General features: G+C 34.8%; 1 protein-coding gene across 7 annotated transcripts in view; it reads left to right on the top strand.

The window, feature by feature from the left end:
* Positions 1-26,504, top strand: part of CDC42BPA (CDC42 binding protein kinase alpha) — a 154,519-nt gene that overhangs the window by 72,358 nt on the left and 55,657 nt on the right. For 6 of the 7 annotated variants that reach the window (XM_039341747.1, XM_039341750.1, XM_039341745.1 and 3 more), the window contains exons 7-15: positions 808-1,008; positions 2,302-2,550; positions 3,062-3,141; positions 7,159-7,325; positions 11,252-11,374; positions 17,636-17,769; positions 19,793-20,035; positions 20,344-20,454; positions 21,095-21,342. In XM_039341747.1, the coding sequence (XP_039197681.1) occupies positions 808-1,008; positions 2,302-2,550; positions 3,062-3,141; positions 7,159-7,325; positions 11,252-11,374; positions 17,636-17,769; positions 19,793-20,035; positions 20,344-20,454; positions 21,095-21,342 (1,556 nt within the window). The remainder of the gene's footprint in view (positions 1-807; positions 1,009-2,301; positions 2,551-3,061; positions 3,142-7,158; positions 7,326-11,251; positions 11,375-17,635; positions 17,770-19,792; positions 20,036-20,343; positions 20,455-21,094; positions 21,343-26,504) is intronic. The other variant, XM_039341746.1, reaches the window with a different exon arrangement.

Genomic DNA, 26,504 nt, shown 5'->3' with positions numbered 1-26,504 from the left:
TTAGTAATAATGAACAAATATATCTATTCAGTTACTTCATAGCAATCTTTTGAATATTTCAGCATTTTAAAATATAAAAAGTTTCTAGTCCTACTTACGCCATCCTACTGACTCAAACCTGTAATTTTTCTTGGATTCTATCTCATGTAATGGTCTTCTCTGTAATTTGTGTTGTCTCACTATTTGAATGTTATCTGTACATTCTCTCCTGATCACTGGCCTTGAATATTGAATCTCAAGTTTTCTTTTTTTAAAAAAAAAAAGTATCAGAAACATGTGAAAAAATATCACAAATCCTGTTTGCATTGTAAAATACAGCTTAGTTTCTGTCATACTGTGATAAAATCCAGAGCCCACTTCTGCCTATTCATAGCTATTTTGTGTGTTCTAGTATTTCCTATCCATAACTCATAATTAGATTAAATATCTGGTTCTATATCACTTGCTATTATTCTTATTACTTTTTGTTTATTTCACTCCAAGTCCTGGCAAAATATTTTTAATTTTTGAAAAAGTGAAAATGTGCAGTTTGTTAATACAAACTTTAACTATTGGTACAACCTAAAAGAAATATATTAATGTAGAATTTTTCTTCACTGCAAGTTCAGAAACAAGATAACAGCTATAGCTAATAAATGCCAGATTGCTAATAGGATTTTTAATCTGTCATGGTGGAAAACATTCTTCTTTAATTCTATCTACTCACACCTATCACTGCTTTAAATATAAATGGATCTGTTCCTATACATATAAAAACAGAAACAGTGTTATGGGTAAAGTTTAATTCTGAAATAATAATCCCCACAGGTTCAGTCTTCAGTGGCAGTTGGAACACCAGATTATATCTCTCCAGAAATTCTGCAAGCCATGGAAGATGGGAAAGGAAAATATGGTCCTGAATGTGATTGGTGGTCCCTTGGTGTTTGCATGTATGAAATGCTGTATGGAGAAACACCTTTTTATGCTGAGTCTCTGGTGGAGACGTATGGAAAGATAATGAACCACAAAGTGAGTGAGCTATCCTTGTATGTAGAAATGAATGACAGTATCCAAGGAATCTAAAATTGTTTTGCTTAGTAATTCATTTATATTTATGTCTGCCTGTATTTAATATATTTTCTTTCAAAATGCATTTCTCATGGCAGCTCATGATAGAAAATAGTAAAAGGCACACCAGATTATGAAACATTTGTAAATTAATTCATTTTAAATGAATTAATATATTAATAGTTTTGCTTATTTCATTTACTTACTTATTGACTTGACTTTAAGTGCCCTAACATTTTTATTGATATTCTTGTTCGTTAATGAATAGATTTTTGGGTGAAATCTAATTAAACTGTTCTTCTGGTGAAACTGCCTCTGAAAATTGATCAGGTAGAGGGAATAGTGCCTTCTCCTGCTCCTGTACAAATTTCCATGTACCCAGAAGAATGACAAAATAAGGAAAAGATCATTAATGCAAATAAATATTGTTGTAAGGTTGAATTTCACCTTCTGAATTCTGTTTTTGGGTACAGCCTCCAAAATTGCAACCGTATGTTTCTTTTCATGTGACAAAAGCATAAATGATAACATTCATAGGCAGTATTCACATTAATTGTACTGAGTTAATTTAATTTGCCCTATTTCATCCTTTATCTGCCAACCAAAAGATAAATATGACTGCTGACCAGAAACAAGGATGTCTTCCTGTTAAAAGAAGTTCAGTTGCAACTAGACTGAATCTGTCAATTTTGATTTTTCTCAGTTTCTCATATTCCCAATTCTTAGTTTGTCACCACCTGGTTAATTAGTTTGCAAGTTTGTCCTTATCCAAAACAAATAAAATACCTCAAATTTTTACACATTTTCCTGCAAATTTCATTTAATATATGAAAGGTATATCCTTATTTATTTATGGTGTGTATCCTAGTATGTGTATTTTTTTCAAGACAGATACTGTATCTCTGGTATAAAATATTCTGTGTATACTTCCTCAAAACATATATTTTATGAATTCCTAGGTGCGTAACAAAATTCTAAAAACTCTAGATTTTAATATACAAGTATTGAAAATTTCTTACCAATTTGTGCTTATACTTCTGAATAAATTTATTATTGTAGAAGCTTCCTTGGAGAAAGTGGTAACTCACATTATGTGTCAATACATTTGTACTTGATAGATTTCTGATGGAAGATATAAATGTATGCATACAGAACTTATGGGTTTTTGCTTCTTGGGATTCGGCAGTTAGTTTATATTTTTTGGTAAAGTAGTTAGCGTTAGTTTATTAATTAGCATTCTCTTTTCCCTTTAAGGAGAGATTTCAGTTTCCTGTCCAAATGATAGATGTGTCTGAAAATGCCAAGGACCTAATTCGAAGGCTTATTTGCAGCAGAGAACATAGACTTGGGCAGAACGGAATAGAAGACTTTAAAAGCCACCCATTTTTTTCAGGGATTGATTGGGATAACATTCAGAACTGTGAAGCACCTTATATTCCTGAAGTCAGCAGTCCAACAGATACTTCAAATTTTGATGTAGATGATGACTGTTTAAAAAATTCTGTAAGTAATAGAGGAGAGTGTTTTTAATATGTTACATTGATATTTTTGTTATTTATGTATAAAATTTATACCTTACTTAAATAATACCCCAATCATTATTTAACATATGCAGCAAATAAGCTTACAAAAAATTATCAAAATTATGTCCACTGGGTCACAAAAAAATGGAAATTAATTTCTAAAATAAGCAAAAATGGCAATCAGAAACTCCCAAAAAGATAGGTTTTTTTATCCTACTTTTTATTGTTTTCTCATTTTCTGTACTTTTGGTGATGTAAACATTGTTGGAAATAAGAAGCATTGAACCAGAAACAGTTTTACCTTATCATAAATGACGAAGGAAGCCAGCAGTAGTTTTTCTGCAATGGTCTTTTCAAAACTCATATGTTCCAGAACAAACGGGTACTTTTTCTGAATCAGAATACACATTGTGCTAATTTTACTTGAAATTAATATCAATGGATTAACCTTCTCTAAATTAGTTAACTCTTCTTATTTTTTTAAATCTCAGGAGACAATGCCACCACCAACACATACTGCATTTTCTGGCCATCACCTGCCATTTATTGGATTTACATACACAAGTAGCTGGTGAGTGACCAGTTTCTTTATACTAAATCAAGGGTCCCCAATCCCCGGTTTGTGGACCGGCACCAGTCCGTGGCATGCTAGAAACTGATTCACGCAAACAAGCAAAGTTCCATCTGTGGGATTCAGGCAGCCCACGAAACTATGCCCCTTCCAGTCCACGAAAAAACCTCTTTCCACGGAACTAGTCCCTGGTGCCCAAAAGATTGGGGACCGCTGTACTAAACCATAATAGAATAGCTCAATTATTTCATAATTTAAAAATAAAATAGAGTTAATGTTCATATACACCTTTCCTTGCATTATTTGTTAATGTTTGTTTCTGTAATGGGTGCATTTTATATGAAAATTTTGAACCAGTAGTAGTAAAAAATTCATAGGACACATTGCTACATTCAATTTGCCAGCAAATTTGGAAAACTCAACAGTGGCCACAGGATTGGAAAAGGTCAGTTTACATTCCAATTCCAAAGAAAGGCAATGCCAAAGAATGTTCAAACTATCGCACCATTGCACTCATTTCACATGCTAGTAAAGTTATGCTTAAAATCCTACAAGCTAGACTCCAGCCAGTATGTGGATCGAGAACTACCAGAAGTACAGGCAGGATTTCGAAGAGGCAGAGGAACTAGAGATCAAATTGCCAACATACGCTGGATCATGGAGAAAGCTAGGGAGTTCCAGAAAAACATCTACTTCTGCTTCATTGACTATGCAAAAGCCTTTGATTGTGTGGATCACAACAAATTGTGGCAAGTTCTTAAAGAGATGGGAGTACCAGACCATCTCATTTGTCTCTTGAGAAACCTATATGTGGGTCAAGAAGCAACAGTGAGAACCAAACACGGAACCACTGATTGGTTCAAAATTGGAAAAGGAGTCCGGCAAGGCTGTATACTGTCGCCCTGCCTATTTAACTTATATGCAGAGCACATCATGAGAAAGGCAGGGCTAGATGAATCAAAAGTTGGAATTAAGATTGCCGGGAGAAATATCAACAACCTAAGATATGCAGATGATACCACTCTAATGGCAGAAAGTGAAGAGGAACTAAAGAGCCTCTTGATGCGGGTGAAGAAGGAGAGTGCAAAAGTTGGCTTGAAACTCAACATTAAGAAAACCAAAATCATGGCATCCGGCCCTCTCAATTCCTGGCAAATAGATGGGGAAGAAATGGAGGTAGTGACAGATTTTATTTTTCTGGGCTCCAAGATCACCTCAGATGGGGACTGCAGCCAAGAAATTAAAAGACGCTTGCTCCTGGGGAGGAAAGCTATGGCAAATCTAGACAGCATTCTAAAAAGCAGAGACATCACCCTGCCAACAAAAGTGCGTATAGTCCAGGCCATGGTTTTCCCAGTTGCAATGTATGGCTGTGAAAGTTGGACCATAAGAAAGGCTGAGCGCAAAAGAATTGAGGCCTTTGAACTATGGTGCTGGAGAAGACTCCTGCGAGTCCCTTGGACTGCAAGGCATTCAAACCGGTCAGTCCTAGAAGAGATCAACCCCGACTGCTCTTTAGAAGGCCAGATCCTGAAGTTGAAACTCAAATACTTTGGCCACCTAATGAGAAGGAAGGACTCACTGGAGAAGGGCCTAATGCTGGGAAAGATTGAGGGCAATAGAAGAAGGGGACGACAGAGAATGAGATGCTGGATGGAGTCACTGAAGCAGTAGGTGTGAATTTAAATGGACTCCAGAAGATGGTAGAGGACAGGAAGACCTGGAGGAACGTTGTCCATGGGGTCGCGATGGGTCGGACACGACTTCGCAATTAACAACAACAACAACATTGTTTCCATCCACGTAGTAATACAATAAGTGCAGATTGTATAATAAAACTACATACCAGACAAAATCCCTAATGTTAATCCAGTATATTTTTATGCCAGTTTTTATTGGTTGTTTCCTCTATCTATAATAATAAAAAAAGGTAAAGGAGTCCCTGCGGATTTTACTCCATTAATTATTGCTGACTATAGCAGTGCTCATCTCCGTTTCAAGGCCATTGAGCCAACGCTGTTCGAAGACATTTCCACAGTCATGTGGCCAGTATGATGTCATAGAGCACTTCCCACCGAAGTATTACCTATTTATCTACTTGCATTTCCATACTTTTGAACTGGGGCAGGAGCTGGGGCAAGGACGGGAGCTCATTCCATCATGTGGTGTTCAGGTCTTGAACCTGGACTGCCAGCTTTTCAGCTGACAAGTCCAATGTCTTAACCACTAGGCCATCATGCCGACCATCTAGAATAATAGGTGAATGTAAAATATTACAAGGGCAAAACTGCAAGGGATTTTTTTATGATTAGAGACAAATATAATTGTTGTTTTGCAGAATACGCAATTGGCTATTGAAAGGGCTGCCAGCTGATAGAATAGAGGACTTATACAGTTGGGCAAGTTTTATATAGTAGATCAGGAGTATCAAACTGGCAGCCTGTGGGCCGGATATGTCGCGTATAGGCCATGCCCACCCCGGCTCCACAAAGGCAAAAAATGTCATGATATGTCATGTGATGCAATCGAGTTTGACACCTGTGTAGTAGATCATTTCCTTGCCTACATTATCTAAGTATACACAATGCTGCTTAAAAGTTTGTGAATCTTTTTAAATTTTCAATATTTCTGCATAAATATGACTTAAAATATGATCTGTTCTCCATACAAATCCTAAAACTATATAAAACTATATAAAGAAAGCCCAATTAACCAAATGAGTCAAAATCTTTATACTTGTTAATTGATTTATTGAATGTGTGGCAAAATTATGTGAACATCTAGGATGATCAGTTCATTTGAAGGAAAAATTAGAATCAGGTATTTCAATCAATGGGAATCTAGTAATTAGGTGTGAGTGTGGAAGTCCTGCTTTGTTTAAAGAATTGAACTCAGGATATTCATTGTCAAAGCCTGAACTTCACAACACAGGTATGTGGAATTGTGTCATGATTTCTACAGATCTCCAAAAAGCAGTTGTTGACACTTATCAGGCTGGAAAAGATTATAAAACTATTTCCAAAGAATTTGGACTCCTCCTTCTCCAGTCCACTATCAGCAGATTTTGTACAGCTGGAGGCAGTTCAACACCGCTGAACTATAATACTATGGGAGGTCTCAAAGAATTTTAAGAGGAGTGATGTCTAAGGAACTAAAGGCCTTAAAAGCTAAAGAAATGAAATGGCCAAGACCAAGTTCTGATCTTAATTCTATAGAAATATAGGACAGGTAGGCAGTTCATGAGAGTAAACACATTAACATCCCTGAGTTGAAGCTTTTCTGTAAGGAGAAATGGGCTAAAATTCCTCCAGACTGATGTGCAGAATTGATCAACTGAAAACAAAGTTTCACATCCTTTTGCCACATAACTTTGAATCATTTCCCTCAATAAATCAATGAACAAGTACAATGTGTTTGGCTCATTTGTTTAATATTCGGTTCTGTTTATCTAGTTTTAGGACTCATATGGAGAGCAGATCATGTTTTAGGCCATATTTTTGCAGAAATATTGAAAATTCAAAAGGGTTCACAAACCTTTTAGCATCACTGCATAATCTGAGATATTTCAAGAGTATACCTAACTATGTGGGTAATTTTTAGTTATTTTTTTCTACTGACAGAGCTATTTCTTTGCTGGAATAGGGAGAGGTGACAAAACTATTCTCTTCCCTCCTTTTGAGTGTTGCCAGTTAAAATTGACTCTGGATATTAGGAAGATCATTAGATGTTAATTTGGAAGTTAATAAGAGGGAGGAGAGACAATGTGAGTGGATTTCATCAGAATGTTCAAGTGGATTTCTACTTGAATAATGTTGGATTTCAATTGCAATTTATGATGGCTTCATCAATATGTTTGCAAAAAACTGTACAGCAAAGAGACCTAACTGCTTCCAGTTTTCTGTTGGATTGTATATATAAACTTTTATTTATCCTAATATTAACTTTTAATTATCCTAATATGAAAGTCATAAAAATCAATCTGTTAAAATGTTCTGAATCTGATAACTATCTTTGCAGTGTCCTTTCGGATCGTAGTACTTTAAGATTTGCAGCTGGGCAACGTGTAATGGAACTTGATGCCAATGTTCAAAGAACACTAGAGGATACCTTAGCTACAGAAGCATATGAAAGACGAATAAGACGTTTAGAGCAAGAAAAGCTAGAACTTAGCAGAAAACTCCAAGGTATTGCTATATAACGTACACATGATTATCTATTTAAGTCAGTTTTGGATTCCATGACGTATGTGGTGGAAAGACCTTCTATTACTAAATTTTCAGTAGAAACAGTATTTGAAAAGATTTCTTATATAACTGAATATTAATTTACTGTGATATAGTCAGTGTCACAACTTAGGAATGATTTTGAATGAAAACAACATATTTTACAAGTAGAAATTACAAGAAATTAAATAATATTTTGATATTGCAAAGACAGTTGGACTATAGCCAAAGTATTATTAAGATATTTGCAGAAAGAAAAAAAGTAAAGTAAAAATAACAATGTATTGAGCAAAATTAAAACCATCAGGCCCAATTCATGGCTTACAACTTTAGAAAATGTGGAAAATTGTTATTGGAGGACAAGTGACCTCTAGGGCTTTATTAGGGTATTTTTTGGAGGATCACAGAATAAGTATGGAAGAGCCTGAAGAAACATATGAATGAGAGTATCTGAATGTTGAAATGAAAGATGTAAAAATAATTCAGAAACAAGAACCAAGTGAGACAATTAAAAGAAAAAAATTGGTGAGTAATGATGGTTAGACTGAATTTGAAATTAAGGATATACAGTGGGGCAAAAAAGTATTTAGTTAGCCACCAATTGTGCAAGTTCTCCCACTTAAAAAGATGAGAGAGGCCTGTAATTGTCATCATAGGTAGACCTCAACTATGAGAGACAAAATGAGAAAACAAATCCAGACAATCACATTGTCTGATTTGGAAAGAATTTATTTGCAAATTATGGTGGAAAATAAGTATTTGCTCACCTACAAACAAGCAAGATTTCTGGCTCTCACAGACCTGTAACTTCTTCTTTAAGAGGCTCCTCTGTCCTCCACTCTTTACCTGTATTAATGGCACCTGTTTGAACTTGTTATCAGTATAAAAGACACCTGTCCACAACCTCAAACAGTCACACTCCAAACTCCACTATGGTGAAGACCAAAGAGCTGTCGAAGGACACGAAAAACAAAATTGTAGACCTGCACCAGGCTGGGAAGACTGAATCTGCAATAGGCAAGCAGCTTGGTGTGAAGAAATCAACTGTGGGAGCAGTAATTAGAAAATAGAAGACATACAAGACCACTGATAATCTCCCTCGATCTGGGGCTCCACGCAAGATCTCACCCCGTGGGGTCAACATGATCACAAGAACGGTGAGCAAAAATCCCAGAACCAGATGGAGGGACCTAGTGAATGACCTGCAGAGAGCTGGGACCAACGTAACAAAGGCAACCATCAGTAACACACTACGCCGCCAGGGACTCAGATCCTGCAGTGCCAGACGTGTCCCCCTGCTTAAGCCAGTACATGTCCGGGCCCATTTGAAGTTTGCTAGAGAGCATTTGGATGATCCAGAAGAGGATTGGGAGAATGTCCGATGGTCAGATGAAACCAAAATAGAACTGTTTGGTAGAAACACTACTCGTCGTGTTTGGAGGAGAGAGAATGCTGAGTTGCATCCAAAGAACACCATACTTACTGTGAAGCATGGGGGTGGCAACATCATGCTTTGGGGCTGTTTCTCTACAAAGGGACCAGGACAACTGATCCGTGTACAGGAAAGAATGAATGGGGCCATGTATCGTGAGATTTTGAGTGCAAACCTCCTTCCATCAGCAAGGGCATTGAAGATGAAACATGGCTGGGTCTTTCAGCATGACAGTGATCCCAAACACACCGCCCGGGCAACAAAGTAGTGGCTTTGTAAGAAGCATTTCATGGTCCTGGAGTGGCCTAGCCAGTCTCCAGATCTCAACCCCATAGAAAACTTTTGGAGGGAGTTGAAAGTCCGTGTTGCCCAGCGACAGCCCCAAAACATCACTGCTCCAGAGGAGATCTGCATGGAAGAATGGGCCAACGTACCAGCAACAGTGTGTGCCAACCTTGTGAAGACTTAAAACAGAAAATGTTTGACCTCTGTCATTGCCAACAAAGGATATATAACAAAGTATTGAGATGAACTTTTGATATTGACCACATACTTATTTTCCACCACAATTTGCAAATAAATTTTTTCCAAATCAGACAATGTAATTGTCTGGATTTGTTTTCTCATTTTGTCTCTCATAGTTGAGGTCTACCTATGATGACAGTTACAGGCCTCTCATCTTTTTAAGTGGGAGAACTTGCACAATTGGTGGCTGACTAAATTCTTTTTTGCCCCACTGTAAAAATAGTTTAAGAACTAAAACTGATAGAGGGTGGAATTTCTATGCAAATGTGCATAAGGAGTTTTACATTGTATGTTAGACAAAAAGTTCAAAGGTTGGGTTTAATAAAAAAAAATCTGTAGATTTGTACTGAATACTTGCTTAGCCTTTCTTATGATTTGTAGAAAGAATCTAGCTTACACAACTTCCTTGAAGTTCTATTCATTTATTCCCTTAATGCAGTTTGACCGTTTTTTTAGACAGTTAAGAATGTAACAAAATAATTTTTTAGTTTCCATTGCTCTCCAAAGGGATACAGTATAAGAGGCTTCAACTTTTTCAGCATTCCCTTCTCTTGCCAGCAAATCACTTTTTTAAGATTAATTTAAACCATTTGGTTTTCTATGTTGAAATGCTGGTAAGCAGTGAGATTTCCCTCTATGATTGGGCAAATGATGGTATCCATTCAGGAAGATTTGCCCTCACTACCACCAGCGAGCAGTATGTGGCTGCAGTTAGTTGTTTTTCTACAATTTACCTAATAATTGGACAGTCATTACGAAAAGCAAATTCTGATTAAAAGTTAGAATGACCTCTACCCATCCACCATAGTAATAATAGCAACAGTGGAATCCATTATTTAGGTAGTGAGCAATTCTTCATTGGATATGCAAGCAGATACTATAAAGTCACCTGTCAATTATATTTTAATTTGGATTCTTGCTCTGAGGAAGGCTCAGTGTTTCAATGGATTAATTGACCCATTTATTCTGGCCTCCTCTCTAAGTAGCTCTTTAACAGTTATTATTTAAAACATTTATTTACATCATTTTACTTTCAACTTTCCAGATCCCCATTCTTTATTAAATGCTCTCTTCCCATGCTCAGTCCTCGTGGCAGACCAACTTGGTGGCAAATTCAAAATCAATTTTATAAACTCTAACATTTTACAGGGCAATTTTACCTTGTTCAAGGAAAGCTACAATATTAAACAGGCAAAGTAGTGTTGGTACACTTTTTTTAATAGCTGCTTCATAAAGTTTTTCCCAGTCAGAGTTTTCTGAGAAACAAATTATTTTGTAACTTTGTCTAGATGCAGAATACTTTAACAGTATAACAAATTTTACAGCTACTCTTACTAGCTTCATGTTTTAACTTGAGTGCATTGAACTTGAGGAAACTTCATGATGCTTGCTGTTCCAGGCAAGAATTTTGCACAATTGACTCCTCATATTCCAGATAGCAGTCTGCCAATGTGCTATACGTTTTTTTAGATGAAGGATACCTTTCTTGAGCTGGAGGCAAGATATTCTTTTAGTTAAATTACTCTGCTTTTTGTGTGGTCATACGATGCAATCTGTGAGAACTACTTTGAGAAGTATGTGCAAATAGTACCTATTTTACATTTAGCACAAAAGCCATTACTTAGTAAATTAACTAACATACTGTTTTTTAAAAATAGGATCAATTTAATAGCTTAAGATTCATTTTCTTACTGTTCTTGATCACTAGAAGAAAGTGAAGGTCAATTCCTTATAGTTAAGAAAGTTACAAATGTTCAAAAACTTTGGCATGACAGAAAGTTTTATAGAATCTTCAAATTAGGGTCCAGAAATTGTCAAGCCACAGATACTTCTTGGATACCATATTATTATTTTGAAATGCCAAAATCTATAGATTGAAAATGTTGAATGCAGTTTCTTACATCTCCCTTTGTTTTTGTTTTTTTTTAAGAGTCCACACAAACAGTCCAGGCCCTACATTATTCAACTGTAGATGGTCCATTAACAGCAAGCAAAGATTTAGAAATTAAAACCCTGAAAGAAGAAATTGAAACATTGAGAAAACAAGTCATTGGTAAGTACCAGTATTTAATATTGAAAACATTACAAGTTCTTTTCCAGCTTTTGTTTCTGCTCAAACATTTTTCTTCACAAATGTTTCTATTGTTATATTTATCATCCAATGTAAAATGTCGGCAGGTAACCCTTACTTATCAATAGCCTCATGCAGCGACTAAAGGTAAAATAGTGCTGAAAATATAACTTTGCAACCAAAGTACACACATGACTTTCATAGAAACTCTCAATCATGTGTTTGCCATTACAGTAAGTTAGTATATATTGACCTACGCCTGTCCCATTTTTTCTTTTTTTTCCCTTCACAGAGCCGAAAGATTACCTTAAAAAGTATCTCTTTAGATAATCTTTCCTATCTCATCTCTTTTTTTCTCCCTCCCCTCCACAGAAAAGAGAAATTGGAGGAAAAGGGATTACAAGAGAGTAAGTAGGCACAGAATGGGAATACACATTAAAACGCTATTTGCCAACCAGATAGTCTAAGATTAATTAGTTAATATCCGTTTTGCTAATTATCCTAATACTGGGTTGAGCATTCCATAGGCTGGAAGACCTTTTTTACATTCATCCTTAACAATTTATTCACTTTCATTCCTGTTCCCTATCAGTGAGGTTTAGGACTTCATTTTGGTAATTTGAAAACTGAGTTAGCAATGAAAAAATCATTGAAACGTATTACTATAAAGTGTTTTCTTGCTTCATTTCTACTTATAGGGCCATACAATGAAACTGCATTTTCCACTTTACTATTTCCAACTTTGGCATTCCATTCTCCAACCATCAAGCAGCACATCTTACTTGCATGTTCTGTTGATTTTATATCAAATTTGACCATTAAATTAGTCAACTTCATTTTCTTCTACATTAGTGGTTGGCACATAAATACTGATCTGAAGGCTGTCCTGCAAGGCCTAATTTATATGATTTGATAAACTGACTGCATTTACCTAAATAGATTGTACCTAAATACTGTTTTTCCTATGTAGCCTTCCTGATAATGAAAGCAGCACTACCCTTTTTGGTTTTTGTGACCTAAGTAGTAAGCAGTATGATCTTCTGACTGAAAATATCCAGTTTTAGTTCTTTTCAATTCAGTGATACGTAAGATATCAATATGTATTCAGTTCGTTTCATCTTTCCTGATGTTAAGCTTTTCCAAGTTCATCTTTTCACATTCCGTATTCCCACTGTATTTCAATTTTGGCAGCTCCAGATTTTCTTTCCTTGCATAGCAGTATCCAAGTTGTGTTATAAACCCCATTGTTGCTCAAAAGTACCTTCGTTCTTCCTCAGTAGCACATTAAGAACTTCTCAGTATAAGGGACCCATCATCAGCACTACATTGCAAGTCATTTTATCTTGTCTCTCAGTGTGATTTGCTTGATCAAATACAGGAGTGGTTTACCATTACCTTTCTCCCACGCAATATGAAATCATGTCTTTGCCATTTTTTCCAGAGTCCGTTGATGACAAATGGGTGGCATATAAATACAATAAACAAACAAACAAACAAACAGTAAAATGATCTTCTGTCTCTAGCATCTTTTTATGAGCCATGGTGGTGCAATGGTTAGAATGCAGTATTGCGGGCTAATTTTGCCAACTGCCAGGAGTTCGATTCTGACCGATTCAAGGTTGACACAGCCTTCCATCCTTCCGAGGTTGATAAAATGAGGACCCAGATTGTTGAGGGCAATATGCTGACACTGTAAACTGCTTAGGCAGGGCAGTAAAGCACTGTGAAGTGGTATATAAGTCTAAGTGCTATTGCTATCCAATATACGTGGTTACTATGTATCGGGGATAATTTTAATGCCTTGGGTGATCCTGCTTGGATACTTTTGGCATAGCCTCCAGCATTCTTACTGTCCCTATCAGGATAGTCCCCCTCAGTGCTTTTTTTGTAAAAAAAAAAAAAAAAAAGGTGCCGGAACTCACACACATCATACAACCTGCCTTGCCTACCCTACAAGGTTCCATCCAAAAAAGGTGCCGAAACTCTGTCCTGGGCGTTCTATGACAAAAAAGCCCTGGTCCCCTCCCCCTTATCACAATGATGTATCACTACAGGACTTGTGAGGCTTATTTTTTATATTTGAGCGTGGTTATGGTGAGTTCTTTGCTGAATTAATGTAATACCATTTAGATTCTGTGTTCAGATTAGTATTCCTATCTCAAAAATGGTATAGAAAGGGATAACCAAAATGAAGAAATGAGAGTGCCACTATTACTAGAATATGTCCAGGTTAGCAAATAAGATGATAGCAAGAGGATACGTTTAATTTGCTGTCCTGAATAAAAACGTGAAATGTATTGTTTGTTCTTTTTTTTCCTGCTATTATAAAAGTAAGGATTTTAGATGACATTGGAATTCACTAATGGCAAAAAGATTGATGAAAAATCTTATCACACAAGTCACTATAATAAGACATGTAATAGTTACTAGCTTTAAAGGAGATTTTATAAATCTATCAATAAATCTTAGTCACACTTACAAAGTAGAGTTTCTAATTCTTAATTCTGTTCCCTGTGATTTCCATATATGGAGTTTTGGTTTTCCATAATAGCATATCTAGAATATTTCAAGCCTAATATTTTGAGTGAGTCTCACCCAAATCTGTACAAAGAAGAAGCAAAAGAGCTGTCCCTGCACATTCCTCCATTATCTTTTAACCAAGTTCAAATTTAGATTCAAACCTCTAAAGTTTGGATTTCAAAACTCAAAAATAATATTTAAAACAATCAAATTAATTTAAAAGGCTTGGATGAAAAGAAAGATTAAGACTTCCCTTTTAACACAGAAAAAAATGAAGGTTAACTATACCTTCTAAGTAAGGGAATGCATTCCATATTTTGATCATAATGCCAGAAAAAGCCCTCTCTTGACAAATGAGCTTATAATGTCACAAGCATCTTTGAGATAGTTTCATAGCTTCTTATTCAGATATTCAGGCCCTGAGCTTTTAAGGGATTTGAAAATCAAAAACTAAGCCTTCAATTGTCCCTATATTAATTTATCAAAATTAATATAGTATGATCTTAGCATTTTTTGTGGCAGATAGCATCAGAACTCAGGAATATGGTAGTATCTTTCTTGACTAACAGATTTTAATAAGAGGAATAAGCTTTTGTGAACCTTTTATTAAGTTGCTAGTTAAAAAAACTTCTACAGATTTTTGATTTCTTAGTATCTGTAGTAGTGCCCAGAGCTATTTTCATTGTGCAGGCATTGCTAATGACAGAGTCAGTTTGGTATAGTGATTAAAGATACTAGCCTAGAAATTGTGAGTTCTTGGCCTGCCATAGAGACAAAGGCAGCTAGGTAACTTTAGGTCCTTTCTCTTAGCTCTATGAAGAAGGCAGTGGCAGACCACTTCCAAAAAAAGTTACCAAGAAAAGTGCATTAGACTTGTGCATGCAGTTGCCAACACTGACTGGAAGGCATAAAATCAATCTATCTTAGTGTGATCAGCTTAGCTGCTCCATTTTGCATGACAACGCTTTTAGGCATTCTTCAAGAGTAGTCTTACATAGACACTGTATACTAGTCTAACAGTGATTTAGCCAAGGCTTTGGTATTCATTGCCAGATCCAAATAGCTGTAGAAAAATTACAGTTGATGCACTGTAACAACTGTGGCATCAAGGAGCACTGCCAGACTACAGATCTATATTTTTAAGGAAAGGGTACACAATATCCGTTGCCATCATTAACTGAGAATTTGGGATTGTTAAGCAAATACTTGTCCCAATCCAAGTCATTCCAGGTTTGGTCCCTTTCAGTCCCGAGTAAAGTAAGAGACTGCCTCCAATTCCTCCCCCCCCCCCATTCGCCTCTCTTCCCCACATCTCTCCCTGCCCTATGGGGCAGCAAGCATTCCTAGAACTGCTTAGCTCAGTGTTTCCCAAACTTGACAATTTTAAGGCATGTGGACTTCAACTCCCAGAATTCCACAGCCAGCATTGCTGGCTGTGGAATTCTGGGAGTTGAAGTACACATGCCTTAAAATTGTCAAGTTTGGGAAACACTGGCTTAGCTCTAGGACTGCTTACCACACTCTGGAAAGCAGCAGCTGCCTGAGTCCAGTCCCAGCCACAGTCACCCTTGCCTGCCTGCATTCCAAAACATCTGCTCCTCTGCACTCTGCTGTCTGTAGACTGTAAGACTAAACATTTTGAAATGCAATTGAAATATTCCCCTATCTTTATGAACAGCACAGTAAAAAAAAAACCTAGAATTTTTCTATTTGAAATTTCAAAGTTCTAGCTTCTGCTATCTTATTTCTTGTTCCGAAGAAAATGATCTCAGTCAGCACCTTGGCAATATGTCTGAAGCAAAAACAAATGGACACTTTAGGATAAATTAAGCTCAAGATATTGTACATAAGGAAAATGAATGGTATAAAATTATTCTGTGTGCTTTGTTTATTTCTTTTGAGTGACTAATAATTTGTTTTAAAAATAAAAGCTTGGGGAATAGATTCCTTTTGCAGTTTCAGAAATAATAAAATAAATATAATAAACAAATATTGCATTGAATTAGAGCTTTAATTATTTAATTTATCTTCCTTTAATTAAGAGTAATTAATGTCAACTGCATATAATAAGATGTGAACTATCAAATTTTATCCTAAGTAAGGCAACACTTCTGCTGATTTTAAGAACATGCACACAAAATACCAAGCACTCTTCAATTTAATTTGCTAAATTATAGACCAAAGCTTTTGGCTTAGACAATGTCTCACCTGACTGCTATGTGTAAATGTTATGCAATACGTTTTATTACATTTTTTTCTTAAGAGAAAATAATAGCATAGCCTGTATTACAACCTGTGGTTCTGAATTTCATGAAGATGAATATCATGAAATTAACAGTTGCATATAAGAATTTTGTGTTTACTTAGTCAAGGGTGCTTCTTAAAATCTGAATTCAAAGTTTATTTGTAGAGCTTTGAATGTTCTTCCTTATTTAGAATTAAGTTTACGAACATTAAGACTAAATATTGTGGGTTCTGTTGTTTTAACATGGTAATTGCAAAGGGCATATTTATTCCTGTTATGTTCTTTTCTATGTTAGGCTCAGTTATTATTTCTGTATGTTCAGCATGCTCATGTTTTCATGTCTGTCATGTTCCTCTGTGCCTATATTCTGAAGTCACAGAAATAAGTAAGATGGAAGCAAAACTGTACAACCAACCAAAACATTCAGATATCAACTTGATGTTGTATTTTTTTTTTAAAAAAAACAATACCCATGGATTGATATTGTACCAAAAATAATAAAGAAAATATTAAGAAAGCATAAAGGCCTCAATACGATTTCTTCTAGGTAGAAATATTTTATTTTTTCTGTTCAATTTTATTTCAGTATAGATGTTTGAAAATAGGAAATGAATTTCTCATTCTGCTGGGCATTTGTCACAGTTAATGTCACACTTTATAACCAAATGGATTCAGTATTAATGCTATTATGTTCTGTTCGGTCTATGGGCCCTTCAACAACTAGTACAGTGCTTATGTATAAATCCCTTTTGTCTTTTTAATTCAGACTATTCATATTACCATGTACACAAGACATATCAGAGAAATATGTCTCCCACTAGCATTACAATGGACTAACTAGGATATATTTATATTTTATCTTTACCGGCTTTGAACACTTAGGATCTGTAATTCTCTATCTAGGGAAGGTCATCTCATACCCTGTATTAATGACCTTCCATAAAATTTGGACATCCCCATTTAAAAAGTCCTTTGTTGAATAGGAAGTTACTATTTTGTTTAAATTAATCTATGGAGAAAGAAAATTGTGATCAACCTGGAGTTTTTAAATTATAATTTTATAATTATTTTTAACAATGCTAAGCTTCCTGTGGAGCAAATCTCACATCCGTAAAATAATACAAACGTGAAATCCCACCCTGACATTGGAGAGAATTCTCGGAGCTAGGAAGAGAAAATCTAAAATTAGCAAAATTGACCACAGACCCCACACTAATCCCTATCCTTAGTCTTGAGTTCATTTTACAGAAGACACAATTTGATGAAGAGATGAAGACAAGTTCGCTTACCTCTTATTTTAACTGGCAGAAAGTCCTGCTACCATGGTCAGCACTTCACACATACAAACTGACAAATAGTACTTAAACATTCAACTCTTCTGGGAAGTTGGAATGAATGATGGTCCTTTTTGTTGTCCAAAGTGAGCAGTAAGGCTTCTATTTTAATGTTTTATATTTCTCAGTAATTTTCTCTTATAGATTCTGGAAGATTAGAGCAACAACTTGAAGAGGCGAGTTCTGCACAGAGAGAATTAGAAGATGCTACCAGACACATAAAAAGTTATGAGAAGCAAATCAAAACACTAAAGCAAGAGCGGGATGATTTTAATAAGGTATAAACAATTTGATCAAGATTTTTACTTTTGTTTTACTTTTAGAATACTTCACTTTCAGATTTAATTATCTTAACATAGTAACGCAGCAAAATGATTAGGTCATATCATTTTATCTGCATTTGATAGTATTTCTGAAATGATTATTATTAAAAATAGTTATAAGTGTCACTACATGAGCAGTTCTGTATGATTGATTTCACATTTTAAAATACTTCAGGAGCTCACTGCTACGTTTATATAGAAAGCTTTCTTAGACTCAGGTAAAATTGTTAATTATGTGCCAGATCATGGAAGGACTGTCATTATACCAAAGTTTGCAAATAGTGACATAAATAACATTCAGACATCCTGTATTGTATGAATGTATTATATTGCACAGAGAGAAAGGATATTTGAATTTGATAATCTGAAAATTAACCTTGGAGGTTAAATTATCTAGTAAAAACCACCATGAAAATCTGTGATAATAGCATTTTAAAGTACAATCTACAATTCCATTATTGTGTGTGATTAATTGTAATAAATACTTAACTTAGTTCTATTATCTTAGAAGAAGAAAAACAGTCATCTATGTTTATGTCCATATTTAAATCAACTAAAGGTATTAGTTGCTAAATGTTGTTTGATAGAAGGTCACATAAAAGCTTGCTCACTAACAAGTAGCAACATGTATATGTTACTTTATCAGAACGCAAGGCTCTTTGACTTGCAGCACTCCTTAGTGCAGAATAAAAATTACTAGAATTGCTTTTTTTTCTGTATCAACATAATAACAGATAGTAAAAAATAAACTACACCCTTTGGTACCTTCTTCTTGGGGAAAAGATAAATCTGAACTTCATATAATATATGGAATTTTAGAGGCCTGTTGCTAATGGAATTCCTTATGACCATAAAATATTGATTGTGTTTTCATAGAAATTACTGTGTTAGTTTATTCTTAATTAAAACAGTGATCCAAGCAATGCTGTGGCTATCTTTTCTCAGCGCTTGGAGACCGTAGAGACCTAGATGAGGAATAACAGGCTTCAACTGAATCCTGGCAAGATGAAGTGGATGGGGATGCTGGGGTTCTCAGGATCTGGTTATTTATTATCTTTAGTTTTGGATGGGGATGCACTACCCAGACAGACCTGTGCACAGTCTGGGGGTTCTCCTTCAATTCCTGCTCAAAGAGTAGGTGGCAGTCATGGCTAGGGAGGTCATTGCGCAATTGATGTGTGTGCCTGTTGCACCCTTATCTGGATCCTGCACACAATCACTCATGCATTAGTCATCTCTCAGTTTGATTACTGCAATGCACTCTACATGGGACTGCCTTTGAAGAGTATCCAAAAGCTACAGCTGATGCAGAATGAAGTGGAGCATACAGTTCTACAGCCCGTACAGTGGCATATATAACACAACTGTTGCACAAGCTTCATTGGATACTACTTTTCTTTCGAGTCTAATTCAAGCTGTTGGTTATTACCTTTAAAGGCCCATGTGGCATGGATCTAGGGTATCTGAAGAGCCATCTCATCCCAATGGGATTAGTCTGCTCTGCTCTCACCATTGGAAGAGGCCTGCTACAGACTGTTAAGGAATTTTTGTGGGTGGGGACAAGAAGAGCCTTTTCCACTCTGGCCCCAACACTATGGAACACTCTATCACTAGACGTGAGAATTACTCCCTTTTAGCCTTCCAGAAGGGTATTAAAACTTTCCAGGGGAATACTCACTGCTGGAGGTGGTTTATGAGGTAAGAAGATCTTATCCCCATGCCATTCACGTCCTTAGTTCTGTTTTTTAGCCAGTTTTAACGTTTTAATATGTGTAGCTTTAAATTTTTAATTGCTTTTCTATTTATCTTTTTTTGTTTTATAAACTATCCAGAGACACCCTATTGGGGAGGTGGGCAGCATATACCGGTAAATTTAATAAATAAATAAGATATACTTATATGTCTTACTTGTTTTAGCCCTATTTAGTGGTAGAAAGCTAATATTTAAGGGTATGTCACATTTTGTTTCTGATTGCAGGAACTGCTTGACTCCAGTGAGAGGTTAAAGGCACAAACCAAAGAACTGAAAGATGCACATAGCCAGCGGAAACTGGCCATGCAGGAATTCTCTGAGATGAATGAGCGACTTACTGAATTGCATTCACAAAAACAGAAGCTTACCCGCCAAGTTAGAGATAAAGAAGAAGAGATGGAAGTGGTGATGCAAAAGGCAGAAAGCTTGAAACAAGAACTACGTAGAACAGAGAGAATAAAGAAGGAAGTAAGTTTAATCTCTCTCTCATTTTTAGTGCACCAAAACTCACCACAGATTTACCTTAGGAATTCTATTACATGAGAAAGTTCACTTAAATAATTTAAATTCAAGTGTTTGTCTTTGAGTTAATTAAACAATGGTAATTTTAAATAATAGACTTTTTCTGCAATTCATTTTTAATCTTCTAAATATGCTTATTGACGTTATCGTTATGATAGAATTATATATGCAGATGAATCCAGAAGTTTCTGGTGCATTACTGAGGAAAAACATTGCTAAAAAGAATGTTTATGATTTTAAAATTATATTTGTAGCTGGAAGTTCATGCTGAAGCTGCAGCTGCTGAGGCATCCAAGGACAGGAAGCTACGTGAGAGAAGTGAGCAATATTCTAAGCAGCTGGAAAATGAATTAGAAGGACTAAAGGTTAGTCTTTATTGATTTCACCATTTTAAAGCATGCAACTGCCTTTGTCTGAAATAGGGGTAGGAGACTTGCAAGTTTGTGTATTATTATTTACAATAGCTTATTTCGAGATGATTTTAAATAAAAGCATACTAAAATGCATAGAAATCAATCATCCTTAATATAGCCTTTGTTCATGTAGATATCCATTAGATATGTAATTTTAAGGTATTTTAGTAATGTGTTTTCTATATATATACTACAAAAACTTTCATGTCTATAACTTTAACTGGGTGAAATGGTGCATCATAGAGCAAAACGTTTTGGACCAAGGTACTTCAAATGAGTTTACTTACAGAGTACATCCAAAATCGAGGATGCATGATGCCTGTGGAATTGAAATTTGGCAAATCTTATAAAGCAATTTATGACATAATATAAAATGTCATAAATCATTTCCTGTGGTCAAATTCTGATGTTTGACTGGGCTATCATGGGCTACTTTCCAGGCAAAATGTATCTGTGAATATCTCCCTGAATTTTTAAGAACTTTTCAAGTGCATTAGAAGCTTTGCCACTGTTTAAGGCATTGAAGAATGAGGATTCTGATAAGGAAATATCTCTGAAACAATGACCCAAGGATGATATTGCTTTTTTGTAGCAGAAGCAAATTGGTTGGTCTCCAGGGGTGAGTAGCACAGAACATCAACAAGAAATAACAAAATTAAAAGCTGACTTGGAAAAGAAAATTGTTTTTTATGAAGAAGAGCTGTCTAAACGAGAAGTAATACATTCTAATGAATTAAAAAATCTGAAGAAGGAATTCCGTGATGCAGAGATCCAACAACTTGCTCTCAAAAAAGAAATTCTGATATTGAAAGACAAATTAGAAAAGACAAGGAGAGAAAGGTATGACCATTCATGTACAATTCCTCTGTACTTGGATATTTTTTATGATTTTAAAAAAGTTGATACAACTGCAGATATTTATATTTGTATATCCAAATAATATTCTGGCCTAGAGTAACAAATTAATGTATTTCAGCCTTTGAAACAAAATTAATAGCAAATAAATAGATTCATTAGATTCACTATGACTTATCAGGATATATGTAAAGATTGTATCTTAAATGTGTTGGGTCTTTGCAACTGTATTTATACAATAAGGAATGTCTTTGCGTAGCCTCTTTTGAACTGTTTAACTTAAAAGATGAAGAGTAATGCACAATGATGGTAAATTACCTTGAAAGAGGAATTTACATATGCACTACATTCACTGTCCTAGATAGTTTATATATATCTGCCTCTGATTTTGATTGAATTCTGAGTGGATTTTCTTTATAAATAAAGGTCTGTCTCTATCCATAGTAGATTATGGTAAAATGGAGAGACACTGTTGGCTGAATGAAGGAGATAATTCTTTTTTTGTTTAAAGATTCTCCTGCACACTTCCGTGTTCCTGTCAGTAGGGGAACCCTCTGAGTGAAAGTGGAGATGTGAGCAGATGGTATTGGCAGAATAGAGTGGGCAACTATATTTATTCACCTATATTATTGATAAGGCAACAATAGCAAAATAAATATAAAAGCAAAAATTTAAAAACCATATAAAAAACTAGAACCAAGGAGATGGATGGCACAGGGATGAGAACTTCTGTTTTACCCCATCAACCACCTCTAGTGATCCCAAGCCAACTGGCAAAACCAAGTTTTTATATACTTCCAGAAGGCCAAGAAAGTGGGAGCAGTTCTAACCTCTGGTAGAAGAACAATCCACAGTTCCAGGGCCTCAGCAGAAAAGGCTCCTCTCCTTGTCCCCGCCTACTGAAATTCATGAGAAAGGTTCTTGCTTCTGCTGGACAAGTGGGGTGGGCTAGTCCCATTGGATTGAGAGAGCTCCTCAGATACCCCAGACCCATATCATATAAGGTTTTATCAGATACTCCTCTTTTTTGCCCAGCTGGAAGATTCTAACATAACTCCATTCTGATAATTATTTCTCTAGCAAAAACAAAGTATTTCCCAATTATCTGAATGTAGTCTTTATATGTGTAAATATTGGTAACAATTTCTTTTGTAGTAGATTTCATTAAAAATAGACATGTAAATATATTTATGATTGATGGTATCTATTCAAAGAAACAGGATATGGGCCACAAAATGTGCTTTATTATTTAAAGCACATTTAGATTATAGAATTAGAAGGGAACATTTAGGACCACCTACTCCATGGAGGAATTAGTATTAAATAATCCCTAGAGCTAGCTGTCTGGCCTTCACTTGAACATATCCAGAAAGGTAACATTCAGTTCCACTGCTGAATTACTCTTACTAACAGAATATATTTTCCTACTATTTGAACTACAATCTCTGTTCCTATAATTAATCTATATCTTGTACTCTGGGAGAACAGAGACGTGGTTTTGATTCTCTGTGCAACATCCTTTGAGATAATTGAATCCAATCTCAATAATCTTTATTCAAGATGAAATATCAGTCATTATACTTCTCAATAACTGCTATAGTTTTTCTGAATCTTTCCTAGAATGCACTGCACATTTTTGGACACAGTATTCTTTGCAACAAAACTTGACCTGTATAGAGGTTTTACGCCCAACTGTAGTAAATCTAAACTGGAACTATCTATAAGTTATTATTGTATCACCATGGGATGCTATTGGATCATGATTGCTAATTTACAGATATCAATTGTCCTGAAATTCAGCTGTGCAGGATAATTGTTATTATATAGTACTTGGTGCTTAATAAATCACTTCAATAAGCATTGAATACCGGACTTGAATGCTTGACTCTAACCAAATTCTGTCCCTTCTGAGTATTTCATGTTCTGTTTATCAAAGTTATAATTTTATAATTTATATTTTTATTTTTATTTAGAAAAGAAATGTCTTGGATTCTGTAAAGAGTCAAAAAGATGTTAAATAGTTAAAATAGTCAGGAAACACACTTGATAAAGTGACCAAAACAGATAATTTGTGAGAAATAAACATCAAATACCAATTATGACAGTACAGATTAATTGAAATGAATAGTATTGGAATTTCTTTTTCTATTTTTTTAAATTAAATATAAAATGAATAGTACATGAAGTTTATACCTCAATCTTGACATTGTTCTTGCAAAACATGTTATTTTAGCTTTATCTTTCTTCAGTTGTTTTTCTGTAGTTTATACTGATATCAAGACATATTAAAGAAGGCCTTGCTTTGAGAGATATTTTTAAAATATCTAGCAAAAATGCTGTAAAGAGAATGCTGATGAGTTTGTTAGAAAATAGGCAAAATGAAATATTTTAATGGCTATTAAAGGAATTAGCAAGATGACATTCTATTGTAAAAACATTTTTTGCAAAATGGCAACTCAAAAAGATATGTACCACGTTATTTTGTTGCATTTTGATAAAATATCAGAAGTATATACTTAATTGCAAATTTATGATACTGAGAGTCTCATTGTGGGCACCCTTATTTAACAGAACTATTCTAAACTAATTGTGTGCAGAACTGCAGCATGTATTCCACTGCCCTGATTTTTTATTTGTATCTTCCGCTATTTTTTAGACCAAAGGTGCTGAAATAGAGAAGAAAATTGTATCAGGATTGAAGCTTGAAAGCATATCTATGTTGCACCTAAAATTAATTTTCTTCTGTTAACACTTGAACCACCAAATAATGAATTCAGATTTTTCCTTTGTACTATTCTGAAGCAGTTTCATTTCTTTCTATCTTCAATTGTAGTGTTCAACATCAGATCTCTAAATTTGTCGTCAGAGTTGTTTACATAAAGTTCCACATCACATCTTTTGCATTTTGCAAAATAAAAGCAATTTTAAAAAATACTTCTAGAAAATTTGTGCTAAACACAAATATCAAAATAAAGATGTAATCATATGCTTAATTTGAAGAATGGTGAACTGTTGTCTGAGAAGTTAGCCTTAAACCCCAGTCTGAGGCATAGCTGTGTGACCCATTATCCATCCCCCTGAGAGTTAATGCCTTAATCTGTGTTGGCTTTACCCCAGAATGTTCATCATATGCATGGAATCTGTTAGTTGAAGAGAGGAGTGGATGGTGTTAGATTACAGCTTCAGAGTTTGAACAGCACTTATTAATATGCAACACTTTTGGAATGAAGCGTTGTGTTTCAAAAGATGCCTAGCAACATGCCAATTCACAACTGGTTCGGATATGCTGTGTTGTATGTTAAAGTCTGGCTGAAAAAAATAATAATTTGAAGGCAGGGTATTTTGTTCCCTTTCTCTATATTTTATTCTCATAGTTAAACTGATAAAATTTCTGAGTATCTTTGGAGAACGATTATAAATTCTGTCCTATAGACGTGCCAAAAGCATAATTATAGGGATTGTTTAAGCAGGATAGGTTAAACAATTTTATTTTCTCAGCTAGCTTTCCCTATTGTCTTCAGTTCTTGCTAAGCAAAGATATATAAAAATTATAGCTCATATAGCACAGTTATAGCTAGTAAATAGCTACATACTGTAATAGGCAGGAACTAGAGGCAGGGCTTTTTTTGTCTTGTTTAAGACAATTAGGGTTAAACAATTTAACCATGGGGTGGGAAGGAAAATCCACAATATTTCATCTTTGTTTCATGTATTTATTGAGGACTATTTATTAGAGCAAGAATATCATTCTTCTTGTGCTATTTTAATGTAATACCTATGAGGGTTTTTTTAAGGATTTGTGATTGTTATTATAAGAGTCTAATACGCTCCACTTCAAATAAAAATATACTAGATGGATATCCAGGTACAACAAAATGATATCTATTTTATTCCAGAATTGCCACAAAACAAGCTTAATAACTTTTTTGAGTTGTGTTTATCCATAGAAACTATGACATTGGCTTTTGACTTTGTTTTATGGAGTAGAACCATGGAATAAATTTTGTTCCATAAAAAATTAGCCAGAAAGATGCAGTTATGGCTTGATCCCAGTTATAACTGTTACTATATCTCAAGTTAGGTGCCCAGTGGAATGACTTTCTGGACTGTAGGGGAAGTTGTCAGTTCAGCTTTTTATTTATAAACTTTTGATACATGTGATTCATTTTTCCACAATAAAACAAAACAAATTCTATCAGGTAAAGGTTGAAAGCAAGTAGTGATCTGAAGCTGTTTTTATGGTAAGGAAATGCAATCTACAATATAGTTTATCTTTTCAAATATCACATTATGATGTGAAAAATGCAAAAAGAACAGTTTTCTCCTAAAGTGAAATAGCTTCTGTAATTTTTCATTTTAGTATATTGCCAAGAATATAGTTGAAGTGCATTAAAAAGAAGAGTGACTTGGATCCCACTGCCTCACTGATTTCTCACTTTTCAAAAGGATCTTCTAATCATCCTGTAAAATTTTTAGGAGAAGAAGAAGAAAGACAATTTTCATTCCATTTTTTAAATCTCAAAATTAACATTATTTATGCAGGTTGTTTAATACTGTTTAATACAGAATATACTCCAAACTATTGTACAGTTTTGAGACTTTTACAAAACCTTATGAGATACGATACTTCTCCCTCAACATACAGTTATTATTCAGCTGAAACATGAATGTAAGGAAATATGTTCACATTTCTTAGAAAAGTTGTCTGTTCCTCTCACTTTTAGGATTCTTTATTGCCTATAAAATGTTACTTATCCTGAAATTTAGGAATGTTCATATTAAAGAAGATTGCTTAATGATAAATGAGAATTTGGATGTTTGAAGAGTTTTGTTATAATTAAACCAACTTTATTAACCTAATGACAATCAGTATGCATCATGCTTTTCAGATTTTGAAAACCATATATGGCAATTATTTCTTTTATACTGACTAGGAGTTTGAAAATGCAGTGTTATAAAAATGAGTAAGCATACTGAATCAGAACACTTATTCTGAACTGTGACTGTTTGAATTCATAGACTATATATTATAATAGTGAAGCAGGAGGAATGTCATCCAGAATATCCATGCAATATAATTCTCTCTGAAATTAAAGGGCTTTGTTCAATGAAACCTAGACATATTTTGGATATAATGATGCATATTT

This window comes from Crotalus tigris, unplaced genomic scaffold (assembly GCF_016545835.1).
Source record: "Crotalus tigris isolate CLP2741 ecotype Arizona unplaced genomic scaffold, ASM1654583v1 scf7180000017771.5222438, whole genome shotgun sequence".
Taxonomy (NCBI): Eukaryota; Metazoa; Chordata; class Lepidosauria; order Squamata; family Viperidae; genus Crotalus; species Crotalus tigris.
The sequence above is the reverse complement of the archived record's forward strand: the minus strand, read 5'-3'. Positions and strand labels throughout refer to the sequence as shown.